The 25,692-nt window shown below is 36.2% G+C and overlaps 1 protein-coding gene across 2 annotated transcripts; it reads left to right on the top strand.

Moving 5' to 3' along the window:
- The first annotated feature begins 1,120 nt into the window (after positions 1 to 1,120).
- On the top strand, positions 1,121 to 24,113 carry LOC149834035 (Transducin/WD40 repeat-like superfamily protein). 2 transcript variants are annotated; one of them, XM_090009937.1, is made up of 11 exons: positions 1,121 to 1,245; positions 1,350 to 1,427; positions 2,098 to 2,198; positions 3,494 to 3,603; positions 3,692 to 3,758; positions 3,840 to 3,939; positions 4,100 to 4,216; positions 4,293 to 4,430; positions 5,406 to 5,487; positions 9,096 to 9,145; positions 23,582 to 24,113. In XM_090009937.1, exons 2-11 carry the CDS (start codon positions 1,353 to 1,355, stop codon positions 23,741 to 23,743), a joined length of 1,002 nt encoding a protein of 333 aa, XP_089866063.1. In that variant the 5' UTR covers positions 1,121 to 1,245; positions 1,350 to 1,352; the 3' UTR covers positions 23,744 to 24,113. The 2 variants fall into 2 exon arrangements, with proteins under 2 accessions (XP_089866063.1, XP_089866064.1); XM_090009938.1 differs by lacking the exon at positions 1,121 to 1,245 and having other exon boundaries at positions 1,333 to 1,427.
- Positions 24,114 to 25,692: the final 1,579 nt, after the last annotated feature.

A 25,692-nucleotide genomic window follows, 5' to 3' on the forward strand; every position in this document is an offset into this window, starting at 1 on the left:
AAGGAGATATTTTGAAGGTGGGAAATGGAAACCTGCAAAATGGGCACAAAGGTAAATGAAATATGATATTAGATTTTAAATGTTTTTTTTTTAAATTTTGACCACATAGATATGTGTTCGTCATGATTGATTTACTAGAAATCAACACTTGGATTATACATTTTAGATGAAAAAACCGCATTTGGAGCGACAAAAAATTACGAAAATTATAGGCCGTTCATTTTTTAAACCTTATAAAAACCTATCCATGCATTGGAATGAAATGCCCAAAAAAGTGATTCCTATAAAAACGAGCATACAAATCACATATGTAGCTTCAGAATTGAAAAAAAAAAACAGAATAGCATGTTTCATTTAGCACCATGCTCATTTTGTAGGTTTCCATTTGCTTTTTGAAGGCTGTCACATATTCAAACAAAACAAATGAGACATGTGATATTGCATTGAAAAACATAATGAAATATCCAATCAAGTTTACTCATTTATCTTTTATTTTCACATATATAATTTCCATGAAAGTTTTTCATATGAACTTCAAACACTAGACAGATTTTCCTGAAAGTATTCCAACCAAATTCTCATGTCCACGCAAAGAAGAAAACACTTTTCATAGACAGGTTTTGACAACTTTCCTATGACATTTTTTCACATTTCCAAACATGGTCTAAAGAGGGCATGCTATGATCCCTTGGAAAGAGTAAAAATCCCTTAAAAATAACATCAAACAAACAGAAAATAGTAGTCCTTAAAGAGGGCATGTGGGTGACAAAGCTGTAGGGATGTCAACAGTCGGTTTCGGGTCAGATCTAACATTTATCGAATATGACTTATTCAGGATTCGGATTCGGATTCAGATGGAAAAACTCAAAACCTAATCCTGATCCGACTAGCTTAAAACCTGATATTTACACTTAATTGGTCTTGGGTTTTAGTCGGATTTCAATGCAAAACTGAATACCAAACCCGATTCTGATTTTTAATCGGATCTGGATTTGGCTACCAAATCTGACAATTTGGATTTGGATTCGGGTCGGATGTCGGGTTAATCCGACCCGTTGCGGTTTCCGTTTTATGGAAAAAAGGGTCTCTCTCTCTCTCTCTTAAAGCCAAAGAAACCCCTCAAAAACCTGTAACTCAATTACAAAATAGGCTTCTTTTACTCCAACACCAACATCGACCGCCATTCCTTAATCTCGTTATTTATCCATCTTCAACATAAAAATCCTTTAATTTGCAGAAATTCATGTAACCCACCTGTTTCTCTCTCTCTCTCTCCGAGTAATTCTTTCTCCCGAATTGATATGGTGGTGGGTTGTTGATGTTGGGTTTTTGTTAATGTGGAAGTGTAGGTGATGAATATGGCTGTCACAGAATTGAATGATGACATGGTGAGAAGTATGGCTGTTGGAGCGGTCTTCTCTGACTATGTAAGTTTTTCCTTTTTCTCTGCATTTTCCGATAATTTGAAGCCGATGTTTTTTTTTTCTTTGATTTTATTTAGGTGAATAAGATGGGAAATTCCATATAGAAGAAAGATTTTGTACAACAATGATAATTGTCTGGGAACTGCTAAACTACATATAGCTAGGAAAAGAGAGAACATACTGCAAAATTGTAGAACTCAAATCTTCACATTCAGTTCTTGTTATACACACTGTCTGATTAATCTTTTGTGATCTAACTGTAGTTTTTGAAGTATTAATGGTATTAAGCATGGACCTTTTTTTTTCTGAGAGAACGAGAAGCTCCTCCTGGCCTACATCAGTGGCTCAAGTTTGGAACAAAATCGCCAGGATGGTAAATGGTGTAAAATTATGTCCTTGAGAAGCCTTTTCAGAATAATTTCCGATTAACTACAGATTGATCACAGACTAGTTGACCCAATTTTCCTTTTCTATTTTAGTGGAAGTTTGGGTTTGTGTACCATATCTATTAAGCAAATATGCATTGATCATGAGTTAAATGACTTGTATTTCCTTTTTATTATGGTTTTAAAGAAAATGGCTATTGTTTTCATTTTTCTTTCCCTGATGGTTTCCTCATGCTTTTATTTATTAAAGTTTGTGTTTTTGTTTATTGCTGTTTCATGTTTTACAGGTTGGAAAGATTAGCTCAGTTGATTTTCATCGGACTGAGGACCTATTGGTTACAGCTAGCGAGGATGATTCGGTGCGGCTCTATGATATTGCAAATGCTACGTGAGTGATTGACTGTGTAACTGTATTTTCGTTAGCAATTGCCCAACTCTTAGCAATTGCTCATCTTTATTTATTTGTTTGTTTATCAACCTTTCGACTGCTGTTCCTAGATTGTGCATGGTTGGATGCTGTGAGGGAAGTTCTTTGTGACTCTGAGGAGAAGCTTAATCATGCTAAGTTGCATAGCTTCTCTACTTTTTGTCAATCATACTTGTAGGAAAAATCATTCTCATAAGCTATCCTTAAAAGATAAAGATCTTAAAGTAATTTTAGTTCTAGGGACAAATGGAGAGAAACTATATGTGATGATGTCATCAGACACTTGGATTGATTGCTTAGTGCATTAATGCATCATATTGTCTGAAAATTTAATGAAAAATGTACACTAATTGGAGAGGGATGCCACTTTGTTGTCAGGGCCTCAGTGAGAAAGCTTCCTGTCTGTTGTTTCACAGAGTTGTTCGAGAATTATGTGCCTTCTAGGAAGGTTAATATGAAAAAAAATGACAATTTCCTATGTATAAGTAATATCCTTATAAAAAATCCTTTTCATGGTTAAATGGTTATAAGTTATCAACCATAACAATCGAGGAGGAAACATCTCTAATAGGAGACCAAATATCTAAACCACTACAAAGAAAAGCTTGGATTCCGGCTTCTATGATTCCATGAAAAGAGTACTCAAAAGCCCTTGAAAAAACATCAAACAAACAGAAAATATTTGTCTTTAACCATCAATCACCACAGACTGATAATACTGGTAAAAATATTATCACGTAATTTTTTGGCAGATATTCTCTGTTGAAGAGCCTTTGCCCTGTGATTAAAATCGCATCCATCAACACTTCCATTTTTTATTTTTCTAAGAATGATTCTTGCCTTCTTGAGGAGAATGTGCCTGCAAAACTTATCTTCATGAACATGTTACCCTTCTACATATAGAAGGCCTCTTTTAGTTTTCCCTCCTCACTCACTTAGCATTCTTTGCTGCTAAATCCAAGGTGGTCATCTTGTGAAAATGTTGGCTGTGGGGACCCATAGGAATGCACCATTTTATCTTTCTCAAGTGTATTCAGATTTGCTCATTACTGAGCAGCATCATGCCCTGTAACATATATGACCCAATGAAAAGCATATTCAACTGAAATTATATATATATATATATGTTTATATATATATATACATGTTTGTGTGTATGTATTATGTATACATGTATAAAGCCTACATGACATGGGATCTATTTTCATGAGGGTATGGAACCATTGATCCCATATGCTTCTAATTGAAATATCCAGGTTGCTGAAGATGACATACAACAAAAGGCATGGTGTTGATCGAATATGCTTCACACATCACCCAAACTCTATTATATGCTCTTCAAGATACAATTTGGGTGCAACAAATGGTAAGCCTCAGAAAATAGTAGTTTATGATATAGAATCTGCTTAATTTTATGTTATATGGACTAAGGACATTTTTTTTTTCTGAACTAGAATCTCTGCGTTATCTTTCTCTGTACGATAATCGATGCTTGCGTAATTTCAAAGGCCACAGAGAGAGGTGATTATGCCGGAGAGCCTTCATTAGTTTCATAACAATAGTGTTTTTTTTGTCATTGTTATTTATTCTTTCTGGCTGTAGGGTGGTTTCTCTCTGCATGTCACCTGTCAATGATAGCTTCATGTCAAGTTCACTTGATCACACTGTGCGATTGTGGGACCTTCGTGTAAATGCTTGCCAGGTTAATGTTTTATTGCTTTCTTTCTGTTTCATATGGAACATCTGTGATAATCATCTTTGACTCTTCTGAAGTTTGATGGGAAGAACACCCTTTTGATTTGGCTATCTAAATATTTACATATTATCTGATTGTTATTCATGGATTCTGCTATAGCATGCAGGGACTTCTGCGCTTGCGTGGTCGACCTACTGTTGCCTATGATCAACAAGGACTTGTATTTGCGGTAGCTATGGAAGGGGGGGCTATCAAGTTATTTGATTCACGTTCTTATGACAAGGTTTGTGACCAGATTGCATGAATTGCCGATTTCACATGTTATGTTCCGTATTTCATATTAATTTCTTATATCACAGGGCCCATTTGATACCTTTCTTGTTGGTGGAGATACATCAGAAGTTTGCGACATTAAATTCAGCAATGATGGCAAGTCGATGCTCCTGACAACAACAAACAATCACATTTATGTTCTTGATGCATATGGTGGGGAGAAGGTTAGTTTACATTTGAATCCAATAAATGACATTTGATTATATTGTTTAACTGAAACTTATTTACTTTTCTGCACACATCACATACTAATGTTATTTTTTTCTTGGGAATCATAACCTTGGAAAATGTGCCCTTATGTGATGTCTGATAGAGAAGATAAGAACGAATAGGAGACTATTCTTGGCTACAAAGCGACTCATTGCTTAGGAAACACCCTAATTATCCCCTTTGTATAATACATGTTGTCTTAGATAAATGCCCTTACAATATAACAATATTGATGCTAAATCTAATACATATTACAATGGATAGAAATGCCCTTGATGCCAAGCATAAATGCTTATGCATGTATTCTAAATACTCTCCATCAATTGTGCATGGTGACAACTATAAGAAGTTTTGCTTTTCAGCAGCCAATGATGAGCTGATGGTAAGGGCTTTGTGAAGAGGTCTGCAATTTGATTCTCTCTTGAAATGAACAAAGGCTGAACTTTTTTGGTCTTCTATCGTTTCTCGCACAAAATTTTGGTCTAGTTCAGCATGTTCCATTTTCCCATGTTGAATTGTGTTGGCTACAATTGCATCTGCACTGCAATTACCATAATATATCACTGATTGGTCTATTTTCTTGCCCAAAGCCACAAGAAGGTGAGGAATGTATAAATCTGAGCTCTAACAGCTGCCATTTCCCTATACTAATCTTTAGTGCTTGATCGTGCCACTGTTCTTTAATGCTTACTTCACCACGAGATCAAGTGTTGTTCTAAATGTACTCCATAACCCATCAAAAGACCTTCATGTTGATGGATCTCGATCCCAATCTGCGTTAGTCCCTTTAATGTATTTCCAGATCTTTTTTACTGCTTCTATATGACTGTGTCTAGGCGCATGCTGAAACTGTAGCACTTGATTTGCTGAATCACTGCATATACATGTTCTGGAATGAAGTTTTTCTAATAGTTTATTTCTATTTCCAGAAATGTGGATTCAATTTAGAATTATGTCGTGATTCCACAGTAGAAGCAACCTTTACTCCAGATGGGCGCTATGTTGTTTCAGGTAGCCTATGAATCCAATTTTGAGTTCATCACTGTTGACATTGTTATTATTATAGAGGTGTTCTCTTCTGTGTAGAATTTTTTCTCTGCCTTTAACTATGTGCCATGAAGAGTATTGTTTGGTTACCTGCTAAATAAATTGGATAGACATTCAGCGCTTAATAAATTGAGGAATAATTTTACTATTCTATTTTAGGTTTTTATCAACCATACTACCTGAGGTATGATATCCTCATTGATTATACTTTTCTCACATTTTTCCGACCAGATATGGTTAACTGTTGTAGCATTGTATTGTATGATTTGTTTTTCCCATGCTTTTAGCATAATAACTGTTTCAAATTTCAACCATATCAGAAACTTGTGTTTGGCTGTCTTTATTAGTGTGACATTTAGTAAGAATTACATGGAACATTTGGCTTAATGTTATATGGTTAGGTTGGCAGTTTCTTGTTTCCCATGACTGTCTTGCTTGTATCTGCAGTTTTACATCTGTGGCTGATCATAAGAACAATAAATGAGAAAATGAAAATAAATTTTCACTGGCTCTATATTCTGATAATTGCTTTTCGTATCCCAAAAGTTTGGAGGAGATTGCAGGGGGACTTGCACATTTAATACACCAATGAATACCCAAATGTCTAGGACATATATATATATATATATATATATATTATAATAGCTAGATAGATATAACACACACAGTCAATATTTAGTCATGTCATTAGTACCATATTATCTGGTGGGAAATCGTAGATTCTAGCTTTTGTTGCTTAATCTGACCACATAGATGAGTTCAGCATGGTTCATTTATGGTGTAGTTATTTGTTATATTTTCTTTTGAAATGTCTTTGGTTACATGTATAAAGTTTATGGGTTAATATTTATTTATCGAGAACTTTTGATAGTCATAGCATATAATTTTTCTATTTATTTTCATGCAAAAAAGTTAGAAAACATTATTTGAAAAAGCTAATAGCTTCATGATCAATTAGTGTGATTATCACAGTAAGAAAGGCACTGCCTTTGGTGCCTCAAGGCACACTACTGGTGCACAAGGCACCTTAAGGCGTGCACCTCATGGGCCTTGGCGATGCTTTAGGGCAAGGCGCGCCTGGGCCTTGAGGTGCATGCCTTGTTCTTTTCTTCTTTTTAAAAGAAAAAGAGGGAGGCCCCATAGGGCCCTCCCCCCCTCTCTCTGGCTAGCTTGCTTGACAGAAGAAGAAGAAGATCAACAGAGGAAGAAGAAAGAAAAAGAAGAAGAAGATTGGCATGTACATACCTCTCTCTCTCTCTCTCTCCTTCTTCGTCTCTTCTTCTCTTTCTTCCTTTGCCGATCTTCTTCTTCATCTTCTTTTATTCTCCTCCTCATCCTTCTTCTTCTTCTTCTTCCTCTGCCGATCCTTTTCTTCTTATGTTCTTCTCCTCCTCCTTCTTCTTCCTCCTCTGCCGATCTTCTCCTTCTTCGTCTCTTCTTCTGTTCCTCTTATGCTCCTCCTCCTCTTTATTCTTCTTCTTCCTCTGCCGATCTTCTTCTTCTCCTTGCATTGTAGTCGTTGCTCGGAATTTGTTTTATAATTTAGTTTAGATTCCTCACTTAATATCCAATTATTCATTAATAGTACATAAATGCTGCATCTTTATTTTTGTTTTATTATTTGCTCAATTTTTTAATATTTTTTGTGAAGCTTATGCCTCGAGGCTTATGCCTTGCTTCATGAGCGGGTCTTACGCCTTGCTACGCTTCAATGCTATTTACACCATTGGTGAGAAAGGATCTTATATGTTCTTGCATAAGTAATAAACAATGCAATGGCTGAGTTATAGCTAGGCTTGTAAGACATGTTATTTTAGCAAGGGATCATCTTGAATTGTCATCAGGTGTTGTCCCCCAACATGCTGATGAAAAGAAACAGAAAGCCATTAGTCAGTGAGAAGAAAAATGACGAGTGCCCTAAGTAGATAGTCCTTGAGCCTAATGTCTTTGGCCTCAGTTAATACTACCAAGGTTGGCATTTTTTTAGAATTCTTTTAAACATTTTATAGTGACAAGTCTAATTTCAGTTCTTTTGCATGTGGAGGTAATAAAATTATTAGTTGATTCTTTCTTTACTGTTGACTAGTAATGTGCACGTGCATTGCACAAGCGTGTGCACAAGTGCACACAAGAAAAAGTCATTTGCTGCACTTATGTAATAACATGACAATCAATGGAATTGGTTTTTGCATATTAAACTTTTATTAGGCCCATCTAACGTGAATGGAGTTATAATGGACTGCAAAAAATCCAGTCATTAGCTAAATAGAACCGAGCCATGTTTGAGTGTGCATGAGCCACTGAAGCCATCAATGGCCTTGGTGATGCTCTACTCTACTTAATATCAGCCCAATAGCAATGTATGAGTGCTATGCATGAAGTCTTTGCCCAAGTGGCCATAAGAATGCCAAATGATAATTCACTTGGCATGATATGTTTAAAGATAAGTAGAACATTTAACAATTTTAAAAGCTACATTATTTCTAAAATGGTAGTTTATATGCACTTACTTTTGATGGTGTATCATAAACAAAAATATGTTAGGCATACAGAAGTGAATGAATTAGAATCAGTTATCTCTCCTTGATTTTGCATTTTTTTCTGGATATAAGTTTAAGACTTGAATAGCAATGTGGCTATATCATTTTTGTGCACCCAAAATCTTAAGAATAAAATGAGAGGTTCATGTTGTTGAAAGAAGAAAGAGAACTCTTCAGTTTCTAAGATAAATTTGGGGGAGAGAGAGACTCATGGAAATGAATCAACCCGCCATTAACACTGCCAGCCATTCACAAAGAAAGACCAAATCAGTCAAAAGGTTAACATAAAAAACATAATCAGGAAAATGAGATTACTAGTTTGTTACATTAGGAATGTGTCACCGTTTGGTCAGAGGCTGTAGTCAAATCTCAAATGCCAACATGAACCATCAATTCATGGATTTTGGAGTGCACCAACCTGCTCTCTTTGAGACACTTTCATACGCATGCTTTGGAACGGAGGGTTCTTCCTTTCTTCAAGAAATCCATCAATGCCTGCTTCATAATCCTCCTTTTCCATTGCTAGAGAAAAAGTGAACATAAAGGGGAGAAACAGTTTTCACGTAGAGTTAAGGGCACATGCCTTCATAGTCACCAAGTAGTATGATGTTCAAGAAGAGAGAGAGAGAGAGAGAGAGAGAGAGAGAGAGAGAGAGAGAGAGAGAGAGAGAGAGAGAGAGAGAGAGAGAGAGAGAGAGAGGTGGGGGGGGGGTTGAACTTTGAAGTAGTGGTAGACGTGGCCAATGTTGTGTGTGTGAGAGCGAGAAAGGAGGTATTTGTTAACCATTTCTTTCAAACTTTTTGTTTAAAATATTTGGAGAATTAATAAAAGAACATAAAATAGGATTGGCTCCTTGAAAAAGGGGTGAATTTACATTGGCTAACTCTTTGTGGTTTTATGTATAGTAGTTAGATTAAATTTGTCTGGAACTTGCATGAAGTTTGCTTTTTGGAGGCTTTATTTAAAGTTATAGCAACTATTTCAATTTTTTTGTTTCTAATCTTAAATGCTACTGCCCGTACATGCTGCAGGATCTGGAGATGGAATGCTTCGTGCATGGAGCATTGACATGAGAAATGAGGTAAATAGAAAATAGACTTTTCCAAGGGCTTAAAACTTTCTTACAGTAGAAATAGTTCAAGGGGCACCAAGGCTCTGATACCATGTAATGTTCTAGAACACAATTGAGATAGGCAGCCAATGTTCATGAGACATGGTTTCTGCCTGACTGGTAAATGTAGGGTCCTGATTACATGGACCATTGATTGGCTGCTATTATGACTGCTGGGGAGGCTGTTAGACTCCTGTAGCAGCTGTTGCATTGTTCCCTGTTCAACCCAATTGTTGCAATTAGAGGAATATTCTCATCTTGTGCCTGTGAAGCCCAGGATGTCGTACAGGAAGAAATTGGAGATATTCCAATTATACAACATAGTATAATACACGATATATCATAGAAAGTGTATCAAATTCATTGCTGGTGGTGCAGAAGTGTCATTATTTTAGCCAGTGCCTCTTGAGAGTTCAAATTTAACTGTCATCTACCATGCTTATATAATAAAGTGTCTCTTTGTGGTGAGCTTGCTAAGTTGTATCATATATATATATGTATGTATATAATCATATATATATATATGATTATATACATACATATATATATATGATTATATACATACATATATATATATATATATATATATGTATGTATATAATCATATATATATATATATGATACATATGTTCATATCATTGTAATAGGTAATACCCAATAAGGGTATTTCAGTCTTTCCACAGTATAGGCTGTGCCCACCAGGGGCACTAGTGTCTTTGTATATTTTTTGTTTCCTTTATTTTTTTCTGTTTTATAAATTCCTGTTTTTGTAATGGGAAATATTGTCATTGCCCAAATATAGTTGTTGGGAGATCCCAATATAGCCCTTTGTGCATATATAGGGGTGCTTCCCCTTAGATGGGTATTGCTTTCTCAAGCACCCAATCTCTCAATAATATTCATTATTTTTACTTGTGATTCAAGCCTATAAGTGGCTTATGTGTATGAGTTTTGTATTGACCCATAAGTGGTCATTGTGTTCTTGTAAGCGGATAAGAGGCATCTATTTGTATTTTTTGCTCTTTCATTACATGGTATCAGAGCCTTAGTGCTCCTTGATTGTTCTTTGTATTTGAAGATAGCATGGTAGACCATGAAGATCGTAGGAGCGTCGGTTTGTTGCTTCGAAAAGCGTGCCATCAACAATCTTTATCTCTTTTTTTCTCCCTTTTCTTTTCTCTCTTCTATTCCCTTTTCCTCCATGGCAGACAAGGAGTCGTAACCGTTGTTTCCATCAAATTCAATGGGACTAGCTACAACATGTGGGCCACCGCGGTGAAAAGAATATTAGTAGGGAAAGAATCGTGGCATTTCGTTGATGGTTCCACTTTGGAACCTCAACCTATACTTACCAAAGTTGTGGTGGAAGAAGATGAAACATCGAAAGAAGAGATCCCCAAAGGAAATGAGAGAGATAAAGCTATCTTGGATTACAAAAATAGCTATAAAGCATGGGAAGTAGGCCATGCTAAAGTGCTCTCATTCTTCATGAGAAGCATATGTGTGAAGCCATGTGAGAACATTTTGGAATTTGAAAGTCGGGATGAAGCTTAGATTTTTATCAAGCAAACGTTTACCCATAGAGATGCCACTCACAAACTATGTCACAGGGATTCGGCTAGCAGGGTGCCGCACCCGCGTCGATGCGACTCGACGCGGGTGCGGGTGCGGCACCGGGTGCGGTCAACCCGATCCTGGGTGCGTTGACCGCACCCAGGATCATTTAGGTCCTTTTTTTTATTTTTTTTTAAAATTTGCCCTATGAAATGGGCTGCGAATTTTTTTTAAAAAAAATTCTGCTGACAACAGCTGTCTGTCAGGGCTGACAGCTGTTGTCTGTCAAGGCTGCGAATTTTGTTTTAAAAAAAATTCTGCTGACAGCAGCTGTCAGCAGAAAAACCTGGGGGGAAACAACGATCCCCTTTTTATATATATATATATATATATTTTTACATTTTTGCCCCTGCCGCACCCCCACACCCGGGTTTTTTGGAAGTGCCGAATCCCCGCACCCGCACCCGCACCCGCACCCGCGCTCGCACCCGCACCCGCACCCATGTGACATAGCTCACAAATGAAAAATAAGTAACAAGATCCATTGATGCACACAAGGTGACCAATTTTTTCAATTTATGCAAGGCTTAGGACCCGAATTTGAATATGTGAGGGTCACCATTACTTATCGTGAGAAAGATGAGCCTCCACTTTTTCATGATTTTTTGGCCGAAGTATGTATGGAAGATAATAGGTTGAAGACCATGACCGAGTCCAAAGAATCCAAAGATATTGTGTTGGCGGTCCAAAGACCTAGGGCCAACACTAACACTTACAAGCCTCATCACTTCACAAGACCCAACTTTGGGAGGGAACGTAATGATGGAGGAAGAGAAAAGATCATATGCCATAATTGTGGATAACTAGGGAACATTAAACCTTATTGCCCCAAATTTAAAGGAAAGGATGAACGAAAACCGGCAAACGTAAATGCATCGTATGAGGATAAGAATGAAACCAATGAAGATTCCAAATCTGTTGGAACCATGTCATTGTCCCAATTAATGGAGCCCTATAATTGCTTCTCAAAGGTTCATTTTCTTTCATCACGAGAGTCATGGTATCCTTTTCTTCTCTTCCAAGTAAATTTTTTTGGCTATTGGACTTCGGTGCTTCTTTTCATATGATCTCCCATGATCATTTACTTTTCGAATGTAGAAATAATTTAAGTAGATCTAATGTTTTCACCACCCTGACTCCTCTCTTGATATAAAAGGATTTGGTGTCTTTAAAAATTCTTTAAATTTTTATATACCAAAAATTAGATTTGTCCCAAAACTCAATTTAAATCTTCTTTCCATTTATCAAATTGCCGATCATGGTTGTAGAATCTTCTTTTCATCGAATTAATGTTTGGTGCAAGATCTCTAGTTCGAGATGCAGGTTAGGGAATGCCATAGAGAAGAATGTTTCTATTATATGGATCAATTGGTAATTCCCCAAAATACTTTTTGTTATAATGTACATGATTTGGATATTATGTTGTGGCATCAAAGGCTAGGTCATCCTAGCATATCTAAATTGTCCAATATACCTCATTTGAGGAAATTTTATAGTGAAAATTTTGATTGCACTTATTGTATTCTTGGTAAAATGAAGGTCATTCTCTTTCAAGAGAGAACTTTTTTTGCTACTAAACCACTTGAATTAATACATTCAGATATATGGGGTCCGACACCAATTGTATCTAAGGGTGGTTATGCTTATTATGTAATCTTTGTTGATGATTATTCTCGTTGCACTTAGATTTACTTTCTTAGGCACATACATGAAGTATTTGAAAATTTTAAATCCTTTCATAACTCAGTAAAACATCTATTTTAGTCTAATATAATTATTTTTTGTTCTGATTCAAGGGAGAGTTTATGTCAAATGATTTTAAAAAATATTTGGAACTAAATGGAATTGTTCAACAAAGATCTTGTGCTTATACCCCTCAAAAAAATGACTTGGCTGAAAGAAAACATAGGCATATCATAGAAACTACTAGAATCCTTTTTATTTTAAAAAATGTCCCAAAGGAATTTTGGGCCGAAGCCGCCCTTACCACTGTTTATCTCATAAATCGTATTCTCTCTATAAAGTTTCAAAACATTACCCCTCTTGAAAGTTTTTATAAAACCTCCCCTGATTTTTCTAGACTAAGAACTTTTGGATGTAAATGCTTTGTTCGTACCAATAAAAATGATAAATTGTCTCATGCAAATTCTTGTGTTTTTCTCATATACAGAAAAACCCAAAAAGGATTTAGATGTTTTGATGTTCATGATGATAAGCTATATCTCTCGAAATGTGACTTTTTTGAAAAAAGAAAGTTTTTTTTATCAAAATGTGCCTAAGAAAGCTAGAAATTACTCTTTCTTGTTTGAATTACTTCCTAAAGATAAGATTCTTTAAGTATTGATAATGGAAACGAAGAACCTCAAGTAAATACTCCTTTTGATGTTCGTGATATAGATAGAGACAACCATCTTTTTCTTCAACACAGGAGAAGGGGCAATGGTACTCAACCTAATGCTTTAGATATATATTTTAGCTTTGAGTCACAAGAATCTGGTACCCTTAGGAGATCTGCTAGTCTAGACTCCCAAATAGATTTGTATCCTCTGAGTTTTTTTCCCTCAATATAGAGCTTGCCTAGCCAAAATCTTTTTTTTATTTTAAATCCAATTCTTATAAGCAAGCCAAAACCCATCTTCAATGGATTGAATCCATTAACATAGAAGTTGATGCTTTAGAAAAATCTAACACAGTAAATAATAGAGTTACCTAAAAGAAAAAAAGTCTATAGGTTGTAGATGGGTATATAAGGTTAAAACCAAGAGTGATGACTCCCTTGAATGGTATAAGGCTAGGTTAGTTGCCAAGGGTTATTCCTAAGAATATAAAATAAACTACGATGAAACATTTGCACCAGTAGCTAGGATCACCTCTGTTAAAACTCTTATAGTTGTTGTCATTAGGAATTGCCCATCTATCAGATGGATGTCAAAAATGTCTTTTTGAATGGGAAATTAAAAGAAATATATATGGATATTCCACTAGCATATGAAATTGCAGCAGGAAAGGTTATTTTACTTAAAGCTTTGTATGGTTTGAAATAGTCTCGTAAGGCCTGATATGATAGATTTAGCTATGTTATGATTAAACTTAGTTTTAAGCAAGGTTGTATGTATCATATAGCAACCCATATCGTTCGAGCCCAAAATAAGATACGTATCGTATCGTAAAAAACCATAAATTTTGATTTTTTTTTTTTAAATTCTAAAAAAAATCGTCAAATATCAGAAAAATTACCCAAAATTCTAAAAAATCATGACACACAAAATAATGATGAAATGCACAAAATGCAACCATAAAATCACATGTGAAGCATTTATGTAAGAACATGCCACAAGATTCATCAAAAAACAAAAAAATCAAGTTTATGAATACTTAACAGTTATAAATTGTAATATGTAACCAAGTTTCTAAGAAGTATATAATCAATCACCATCATTATCTTCTTCATCTTCTTCTTCTCCTCCTTCGACATTCAAATCATCTCCAATATACGTGGGGGTCTTCGTCATCTACATCTTGATCTCCCTCCACGTTTATCCATTGAATGTCTTCTTCATTCAAGAGGTCTGCTTCTTAAACCCCTTTATTCAATGCATAGAAGTTCTTTAAACTGATAGGATCAAACTGTTCTTTGTGCCTCCTTGATGACAACTTTTGTATATGCCTAAAAAAATAACATGAAAATTTAAAATTAGTTTAGTTTTGTATGCATAAAAAACTATTAAATAACACATGAATATGACAAATAAACTTCATAATTTTAAAATTGTCTTTGCTTCAGTCGTAGGTTGTAGTGAACGTACACGAGGTCATTAAGTCTTTTGTGCTCTAATTTGTTTCTTCGCTTTGTATGAATCTGCTCAAAGACGCTTCAATTTCTTTCGCATTCACTTACACTGCATGTTTGACTTAGGATGCGAATAACAAAAGCTCTTAGGTTTTGAACATCACTTCCAAACCTAGTCCATCACATGTCTGAAAAAAACAAGAAAATGAGAAATCAATAAGAGGTTGATGAAGCTTCCAAACCTAGTCCATCTTAAATGTAGGGGAGTATCTAAATACAAGATTTAAATAATACACTACAGCATGAAGAAGTTGATGAAGCTGCCCAGTCCACCTATGGTCAATGATGTTTCATATAGAAAAATACAAACTTTTTCTTTCTATTTAAATTATCTCTAATGACCTCTTTTGCTTTATCTATGGTCTTATAGAGATAACCCATAGTTGGTTTGTTTTCGTTGTCAACCAATCGAAGTATCTTCACCAAAGGTATACTTATTTTCAATAACTTAACACATGAATCCCAAAATTCACTTCTAAATACGAAATCTACAATTTCTCTTGGCTTTATTTTTTGGGAACGGGGATATGCATTCCACTTATATGAAGAAAACATCTTTTTAAGTGCATTTCTATTCTTTACAAGACTCTTCACTGCCACGTAGCAAATTTGGTAACTGCACTATGAATCAACCCAACACCACTAGTATACTTCCTCATTAAGCTCAAAACCCATGAATGATTATAAATAAATTTTGTAATTTCTTGGCAACATTCAACTGTATGTCGTATCTCATTCATGCTGGCAATGTTCTCATGCATGAGGTCTATGCAATGGGCAACACACAGGGTTAAAAAAAATGACCCATAATTTTCTACCAGGTCTTTATCTATTGTCCTATAATTCGTTGCATTATCAGTAATGAGCTGTATAATGTTTTGAGGTTGAACCTCTTCCATAACCTGTTAAAAAACCCTCAACAATAATCTGTTGTCTTGGGCGTATCAGACAAATCAATTGATTTTAAAAACATGATTCTTTTGGGGCAATAAACAAGAAAATTTATCAAAGTTCTCGACTTTCTGTCTGTCCACCCATCTGTCGTGATGCTACACCCAGTCTCTCTCCATGACTGCCTCATCTCATCATAGTAAGTCTTCACTTCATTCACATTATCATATAAAATCTTTCCTCTCAAAGCATGATACAAAGACATCTTATATCCAGGCCCAATACTGGTTATGACATCTGCCATGGCATGAAAATAAAATGAATTTGCCACATTAAAAGGAATGCATGCATCATAAAACCATCTCCCAACTGCGGCATTCGCCTGCTGGACTAAATGCTGATGAGTCATAGCAGTACGAATGTCGGGTTGCGCCCTAGGAGCAATTGTAGGAGGAAAAAAACTTCTAATGAAGCCTTTAGCTCTACCTCTTGAAGAACTCCCTCATACTTCTCTTTTTTTGTGTCCGCGATACTACTACTAGCACTAACTACACTTTTCCCCTTCATTGCAGAACTTTCTACTTCTGATGCTACGCTAGGGGCTGTAGGATCGGAAGTAGAGAGCTCATCTTCGTCCTCTCAGGGCTGCATATACTCCATTTCTACCCCACTCATCTCTTTTTCTTGTCTTTTCTCAAACCAGTAAGTAATTGTTGGCATTGGCATTTCATAGCATCCGACAAAGTCCTTGATGTGGAGGCCACAACATTTAGATGTGTCCCAGCTAAATGATGTTTCAACTGAGAGATACCACCCAAAATAATAGTATAAAAATAGTTGCACTTAATTTTTGATCGGTTTTCACTTATTATTTGAGTGCCCTATTGCTATCTTGCCCCAAAAAGCTCAATAAGAAGCAAAAAATAGTGTTTTTATTACCTTAACTCACTTCCTTTGAGTGGAAAATAGTGAAAGTGCTCTCTTGATGAAATCGCAAACGTTTTTTTTCTTTGTTCATGGATCGACTCCCAAATCGCTCTCACGAGTCATAGGGTGTGTAAATACCTCTCTAATGGCTTGTATACAAATGAGGGTGTCGACCCTCAAGAGGTCTTTAAAACCCAAAAATGAAAAAATTATGTTTCGGCCCCTTTTTAAGTGTGCCACACATGTATCCTACGATACACCCTATATCGTACGATACATGCTTGTATTGTGCGATACATATGATACACACTCATAAATCAATTTTCTTCATATTTATGATACATATTGTACAATATGATATGATACATACAACCTTGATTTTAAATCTTGTTATACTCACACTGTTATGTTTGTTAAGAACTCTAATGCAGGTGTTGTTATTCTTCTTCTCTACATTGATGATATGATCATTATTGAAGGAGATAAACAAAGAGTTAATTATATAAAAAATGTTTTGAAACGACAAATCCAAGGTTCTTTAGATAAATTTTAGGGATTTAGGACATATTTTGCTCATGGTTATTTTCTAACTCAATCCAAGTTTACCACTGAGATTATTGACAGGTCTAGTATTATAGATGAAAAGAGGGTGAGTACTCTTGAAGTTATCAACACAAAGATGAAAATCGATGATGGGATACCCTTAGAAGACCCCACTATTTATCGACAGATGATGGAGCCCTTACCTATTTATCTCATGCAATGCATATAAAAAACCAGGTTCAACATTCTCCTATAACTGTGTACATGAGTGCTGATATGCACATTATAAGATATTTACAAAATTCTGTTTTGAAAAGAATTTTTTTGTCTAGGATTTTTTTTGTCCTTCTTTTCTCCACTTGAATTAATTGTATATATTGATTCTGACTCGGAAGTAGACCCTAATGATAAACGCTCAACTATCGGCTTTTGTGTGTTTGTGGGTGATTCGTTGATGTCCTGAAAGTGTAAGAAATAATAGAAGCTGTCTATCGTCAATAAAAGCTGAGTATCACGCCATGACCATCACGATATATGAAATCATGTGGTTGCGAAGATTAATGGAGAACATGGGGATGCATCTGCAACCATCTTAAAGGTTGTGTTGTGACAACAAAAGTATCATCTACATAGCTGGCATTCTATGAATGTACCGAGTAGATCGAGATGGATTGCCACTATGTTCATGAAGAATATCTTAAGAAGACTATTATCCTGCTCTATGTAGCATCCAAATTCCAGGTAGCTGCTTCTTCACAAAATCACTTTCATCTCCCCGGTTTCACTTCTTACTTGACAAACTTTCGGTGGTTACACCATGAGTTTGATGGAGAGTGTTAAGTTGTATTATATATATGTATATACATATAAATATATATGATACATATGTTCATATCGTTGTAATAGGTAATACCTAATGGGGGTATTTCAGTCTTTTCATGGTATAGGTTGTGCCCATTAAGAACACTAGTGTCTTTGTATATATTTTGTTTCATTTATTTATTTTTCTGTTTTGTAAATTCCTGTTTTGGTAATGGGCAATATTGTCATTGAGCTATATTGGCTCTCCTTTGTGTATATATTGTTAAAATACATGTAATTCATATATATATATGTTTATATATATATATGTATGGTCTAAAATACCCAATAGGGGTATTTTAGACATTTCACAAGTACCCGATAGGGGTACTTGTTTCTTTTCATTTATTTTTTGTAAATTCTTTTTTTTTTTTTCTTTTTTGTATTTTTTGCTCACTAAAAAGGGGCTCCACCATGGAGTCGATGGGGCCCCCAACGGTCACATTTGTGACCGTTGGGGGCTCCCAACGACTCCATGGGGAGCCCCTAGGTGGCTCTCCTTTTTAGGCCATAAGGCCATTCCTCCTCTCCTTCTTTTGTGTATAAATAGGGGTGAACCCCTCTTGTATTTTTCACTCTTGAGAGCCCTCTCTCTTTTTCAGTAAGAGACATTTATATTTTTATGTTGTGTTGTCTCTTGTGGGTTTGGGTGTTACCTCTTTTGTTTGTTCATTAGTGGGCATTGTAAGTGCTTATCGCACTCTTTGTTTTTCCGCATATTTCATTACATGGTATCAGAGCCTTGTGTATGCTCTTCTTCTTAATATAGCTAGTTGAGTAGTTATATTATTGTTTTTTTGTATCTCTCTTCGTTTGTTCTTGTGTGAGTAATTAAATGGAAGGGGAACAAAAGATTGATCTCTCCTTCAAGCTCAATGGCTCCAACTACATGATGTTGGCCGCCGCCATGGAGAACAACCTCAAAGGAAAAAAACTTTGGGGATACGTTATGGGCACCATTCCGGAACCACAACTCCAACTCACTAAGATGGATGGTGAATGGTGATCAAGAGAAAGCTCTTGAAGGAAATGCACGCATGAAGGCCATTGAAGATCACCAATCTAAAGTGGAAGATTGGGAAAGTAAGCATGCGAAGATTCTTGCTTGGTTCATGAACAATGTGGAGCTCAAGATTTGCGCCAATATTGCTAAGGTTCGGATGGCTAATGAAGCATGGTTCTTTATGAAAGGTATGTTTACTCAAAAAGACCTTGCTCGTCAATTCTTTCTTTAAGAAAAAATCCGGACTATCAAGCAAGGAGAAATGAGTGTAAGGGATTACTATAGCACTCTTGGACCCTTATGGGATGAGCTATCTTTACTAGAACCAAAGTGGGTTTCTAGTGTGGATGTGGAACTAAGAAGTGAACAAATGGAAAAAGAACACTTTTTCCAATTTCTATATGGGCTTAGGCCCGAATATGAACAAGTTAGATCTTCCCTTCTTCATAGATCTAAGCATCTTCCCTTGAAAGATGCCATAGCCGAAATATGCCAAGAAGAAACTCGTCTTGGCATGATTAAAGGAGGAGATGATGTTTTGGCCGTATCTAAACCCGACAACCATGTAAAAGCCTATAAGCCTCCACACTTTGGAAGGCAAAATAATTATAATGGCAACTATAGAAAAGTCATTTGCCATCATTGCCAAGAATCGGATCACATAAGACCTAATTTCCCTAAGTTGAATGAAGCACCTAAAAAAAAGGTTGCCTCCGTTGAAGAAACTACTCAAAAGAAGGAGGAAACTATCAAAGGGAAGGAGTCTTTTTTTCTTGCTCAACTATCAGAAGCACTTTAAACTGTACTCAAGATTCCATCAACCTCAGGTGTCGCCATAGCTTCTTCCTCTCCTCCAGGTATGTCTTCTTGGATCCTTGATTCTGGAGCTTCCTTTCATATGACCCCTCTTGAAAATGAGCTTTCCGATTTGTGTAATAACTCTAAAAACTCCTATGTTTCAACTGCCGATGGTACATCTTTACAAGTAAAAAGTTTTGGAACCTTAAATTTTTCCAAAGATTTCTTTGTGCCAAACGTGAGAGTGATACCTCAACTTAATTTAAATCTCCTCTTTGTTGCTCAAATATGTGATCATGGATGTGAAATTTCCTTCTCAACTATGGATTGCTTTATACAGGATCTCCGGTCCGGGAAGCATATTGGGCAAGGCCATAGGAGGGGAGATCTCTATTACATGAGCAACTTGAAACTTCCCACTAACTCTTTTTGTAACCATGTCCAAGATAAAAATCTTGAAATTTGGCATCAAAGACTTGGACATCTAAGTTTCTAAAAAATGTACTCCTTTCCATTTGGAAAGAAATTTTGTAATGAGAAACATTTTGTTTGCAAGAGTTGTATTTTTGGAAAAATGAAATCCACCCCTTTTCCAAATCGAACATTTGTGTTCAAAAGACCTTTTGAGTTAGTCCATTCAGACGTTTGGGGTCCTTCCCCAGTCATATCTAAAGGAGGATACTCCTATTACGTTACTTTCATTGATGACTACACTAGATATGTGTGGATCTACTTTCTCAATTTAAAATCCGAAGTCTTTGACTTCTTTAAGAAATTTCATATGATAGTCAAAAATCAATTTTCAAGTAATATCTCTACTCTTAGATCCGATTCAGGTGAAGAATATCTATCAAATGAATTTCAAAATTATTTAGAAATAAATGGAATTTGTCATCAAATATCGTGTCCTAGGACTCCTCAACAAAATGGTTTAGCCGAAAGAAAGCATAGACACATCATGGAAGCGGCCTTAACCTCAACTTACTTGATAAATAGAATGATATCTTCATCCTTACAGAATACATCTTCATATGAAAAACTATTTGAAAGAACACCCGATTTCAATAGATTAAGAATTTTTGGGTGTAAATGTTTTGTCCTTACACATAAAAGAGACAAATTATCTCCTAAAGCTATTGAATGTGTCTTCTTAGGATATGGAGAAAATCAAAAGGGTTTTAGATGTTTTGACTTGAAAAACAACAAACTCTATGTATCCAAAGATGTAACCTTTTTGGAAAATGAAAATGGTTTTATGAAAACTAAAGATATCGATGAAAGTGAATATGCTTTCTTATTTGATCTTCTCTCCCAAGAAGATGAGACTCCTCAAGAAGAGGAAATCTCTAATGAGTCGTTGAATGACCTAGAGGATATTCCTCTTGACAATGTTGAAGATGAAAGTGATAGACCAATCCAAATCTATGTTCGGCGTGGTCAACAAGCTCAAATGAGCGCCTTAGAAAAATACTCTCAAGGGTCCAACATAGAAGAAACTTCTTTAAGGAGATCCGGCCGAATCTCCAATCCTCCTAATAGGTTCGTTTCCTATGAGTCTCTAACTCCAAGGTATAGAGCATGTCTAATTGCATTACACTCATTTCATGAACCTTCACATTATAATGAAGCAAAAAACATTCCCCAATGGGTTGAAGCCATGAACTTAGAACTTAGTGCCCTTGAAAAGGCAAAAACTTGGGAAATAACTTCATTACCTACTGGAAAGAGATCGATTAGACGTAGATGGGTCTTCAAAATTAAAACTAAAAGTGATGGTTCATTAGAACGCTATAAAGCTCGATTAGTAGCAAAAGGATATGCTCAGGAATACGGTATAGATTATGAAGAAACTTTTGCACCCGTAGCTAGGATGACCAGCGTTAGGACTCTTATCGCCGTGGCGTCAGTCAAAAAATGGCCTATCTATCAACTAGATGTTAAGAATGCATTCCTAAATGGTGAATTAAATGAAGAAGTTTACATGGATCCTCCACCAGGAGTATGTATTGGTAAAGATAAAATTGTCAAACTTAAAAAGGCATTATATGGTTTGAAACAAGCCCCAAAGGCTTGGCATGATAGATTTAGTAATGTAATGATAAGTTTGAATTTTCGTTCATGTTATACTGACACTGCTTTGTTTGTGAAAAGTGCAGGGTCTTCAGTAGTTATTCTACTACTTTATGTTGATGATATGAGCATCAATGGAAGTGATGAGCAAGGAATTTATGATATTAAGAAAGTTTTAAAAGAACATTTTGACATGTCTGACCTTGGTTTCTTAAGATATTTTTTAGGGATTGAAGTGACGTACTCTCCTCGAGGGTACATTCTCCCTCAGATGAAACTTGCTGCTGACATTTGTTCCAAATCTGGTATCTTCGATGATAAGAAGACAGAAACCCCTGAAGTCATCAATGCAAAATTAAGGTTGGAAGATGGAACACCTCTCGAGGATCCTACTCCCTACCGGCAACTTGTTGGGTCTCTAACCTACTTATCCATCACTCGGCCAGACATAGCTCATGCCGTCCACTCTGTCAGTCAGTTTCAACATGCACTTACAACCGTGCATATGAGTGCAGTTTTAAGGATCGTCAGATATATCAAAAACACAATAACTAAGGGAGTTTTTTTTTCCTCCTCCTCATCACTTGGTTTAATTGCTTATACTGATGCTTATTGGGGAGAAAATCCCAATGACCGAGTCTCGACTACGGGATTTTGTGTTTTCTTAGGTGACTCTATGATTTCTTGGAGATGCAAGAAGCAGCACAAAGTATCCTTGTTCTCAACGGAAGCAGAATATCGTGCTATGGCCACTACAACCATGAAACTTGTATGGCTAAGAAGTCTCCTCAGTGATATGGGCATTGTCATCTCTACCCCTTCGAAGATGTGTTGTGACAACAAAAGTGCAATTTATATTGCAAGCAATCACACCTTCCATGAGCGTACTAAGCATATTGAGATGGACTGCCATTACGTACGTGATGAATACCTAAGAGGAACCATAACACTACCTTACGTCACATCTGAGTACCAGTTGGCGAACTTCTTCACTAAGGCCCTTGATGCTCCTCGTTTTTTGTTTCTTCTTAACAAGCTTTCGGTTGTATCCCCGTAAAGCTTGAGGGAGGGTGTTAAAATACATGTAATTCATATATATATATATGTTTATATATATATATATATATATATGTATGGTCTAAAATACCCAATAGGGGTATTTTAGACATTTCACAAGTACCCGATAGGGGTACTTGTTTCTTTTCATTTATTTTTTGTAATTTTTTTTTTCTTTTTTGTATTTTTTGCTCACTAAAAAGGGGCCCCACCATGGAGTTGTTGGGGCCCCCAACGGTCACATTTGTGACTGTTGGGGGCCCCAACGACTCCATGGGGAGCCCCTAGGTGGCTCTCCTTTTTAGGCCATAAGGCCATTCCTCCTCTCCTTCTTTTGTGTATAAATAGGGGTGAACCCCTCTTGTATTTTTCACTCTTGAGAGCCCTCTCTCTTTTTCAATAAGAGACATTTATATTTTTATGTTGTGTTGTCTCTTGTGGGTTTGGGTGTTACCTCTTTTGTTTGTTCATTAGTGGGCATTGTAAGTGCTTATCACACTCTTTGTTTTTCCGCATATTTCATTACATATATAGGGGTGCTTCCCCTTAGATGGGTATTGTTTTTTCAAGCACCTAATCTCTCAATAATATTCATTATTTTTACTTGTGATTGAAGCCCATAAGTGGCTAATGTGTGAGTTTTGTATTGACCCCTAAGCGGTCATTGTGTTCTTGTAAGCCCATAAGGGGCATCTATTTATATTTTTTGCTCTTTCATTACAGAGCTTAGAACCAATCCCATGCCTGTATACAACAACCATGAATATCATGCACTCTTTTGTTTTCTTTGCAGGTGGCATGCTGGAACAATCATATTGGTGCGACACCTTGTGTGAAGTGGGCACCTCGCCGGGTCATGTTTGTCACGGCGTCTACAATATTGGCTTTCTGGATTCCTGATCAATCCAAGATGAACTCTGGACCGACCAACAATGATGCTGACAATAGAGGATGATTCTTATTTCCTCTAACATGTCACAGATGCATGGCCCTATCAGAAGAAAAGTGACAAGGGCAAGCAGAAAGTTGCTGCAGGCATTGGTTGGTTCTGCGCAGCTGTTTCCAAGAGCGAGTGGCATGTGACTAAGGTACGGGTGGGTGAGCAGATGTTCTTACTAAACTGATGGAGCTACTTTTGGTTTCTTGTCAAGCATGTGTTGGTCATTGAAAAAAATGAACGGGGCACATTCATCTCCTTTTCGGTTATTTTGGCATTTCTGAACTGCCATTCGTTGTGCAGAGCTGTAGTCCAAGCAGAAAGCTTGGACTTATTGTGAATGATTCAACTATGCATATTCATCGGCTACATTTCTCATTGCCATGCATTATCTGTCATGTGCCACCATTTGATCACCATTATCATCTGCATCATCTATCATGTGCCACCCGTCCGCCGAGAGTGAGATATCTGTTCAATGGTGGTGTTTCGGTATGGATGATAGGGTTCTCTTGGATTGTGTTCATGGATTGGTTTTGGGTTCTTAATTATTCCAGAATGGAGTTGATGCAAACGTGATGTGATTTGAATATTACCATCCTTGTCTTGTACAACCAAATTTTGGTACAGGAGGGTTGATATCCTTGCTTGTGAATTTATGAATTGTTTTGGAATTTGGCATTTTTTCTACTTGGGGCATGTTTGAAATTGTGATTGTGATTGTCAGCTATGATTGTTTCTGCCTTAAATCTTGTGAAAGTTAGACCATAATCACAGCTTCTACTTTCTCAGCTGTTGTTGCTTATCCCCATCTGTGTCCAAAACAAGCATGCCCTTAGTTTTGCTATGATCAATTTGAAATTTCGACCATTTCTTTTGAGTTCTAGATTATGCATGGACATGTTTCGGTTAAAGTATAATCAAAGATAGATCAGATTTAAAAGATAAATTGACGAATTGGAAGAGTTTAAAGAAACAAACTTTGCCACCAAAGCATTTTGCCATGTAGGAGTATGAAGGTAATTTTATTTGGTAGATGATAGTTTCAATCATCTGACATTAGCCGAGAGGTCATTTGAAATTAACTTAATTCACCTTTCACTTCCATCCAAAATAAAAGCTTTCTTAATCCCGTCCGTTAGATGTAATTTCTCAAATTAAATGTGTGGGTAATAAGGTATTCATGTTTTTTAAAATTGATTGAATTTTTGGTTATTTAATAAAAATATGTGGATCATTTTTGGGGCTCTTATAAAAATGATATATATTTGCTACGGCCAATTACACCTATAATCTAGTTGAAATCTCTAGATGCAAGTTGTTTTGGCTCAATCTAACCACAGAGATATGTTTAGTATGGTCGATTTAGTAGGAATCAATTCTCGGATTATGTTTTTTCAACGAAAAAATGTTTTTTTGAGTTGGAAAAATCGGTATATTAAGAGCTATTGATTTTTGCATCACCAAAAAAACCTGTACATTGGTTGGATTCTGCATAGAAGAGCCTGTACACAGGATGAATTCTAGTGTTTTAAAAAGGCGGTGTGGATCAGATCTACAAAGTCAGATTTAACCAGAAAAGAAAGGGGCTTTGCTAAGTTGACTGTAAATATAATGATTCCTAGCAAAATTTTATCCTTGAAAAAATAGGCATCTATTTGAAAATTTACAGTAAAAGGGACTGTTGCTAGTTGACAAATTACCGAAATAAAAATATTTTCTTATCGCTTTCGTTAGTTATTTAGTTAGTAAGGAATGAAATGGTTTGTGCCTTGGTTTCTTTGCAACCAACAAGAAGGGAAAAACTCTAAGTTAGTTTTGAGGATATGCCTGGATTCTTCTGTGTTTGGAGACTTGTAGTTGGGACGGGAGTTGAGGCCTTGGGGGTTTAAATGTAATCAAACTACTATGGTGGTTGTTTGGGTCAATGACTTTGATCAGGTAGTTTTATGAAAATGAGCAAGTAA

This window comes from Nuphar pumila, chromosome 6 (assembly GCF_984573655.1).
Source record: "Nuphar pumila chromosome 6, dmNupPumi1.hap1.1, whole genome shotgun sequence".
NCBI lineage: Eukaryota > Viridiplantae > Streptophyta > Magnoliopsida > Nymphaeales > Nymphaeaceae > Nuphar > Nuphar pumila.

Excerpts from the sequence above, each read along its gene's own strand:
- LOC149834035 (XM_090009937.1), top strand. The coding sequence starts at position 1,353 with ATGAATATGGCTGTCACAGAATTGAATGATGACATGGTGAGAAGTATG. Across the intron at positions 4,217-4,292 it reads ATTCACGTTCTTATGACAAG|GGCCCATTTGATACCTTTCT; the intron begins GTTTGTGACCAG and ends CTTATATCACAG. Across the intron at positions 5,488-9,095 it reads TGGGCGCTATGTTGTTTCAG|GATCTGGAGATGGAATGCTT; the intron begins GTAGCCTATGAA and ends TACATGCTGCAG.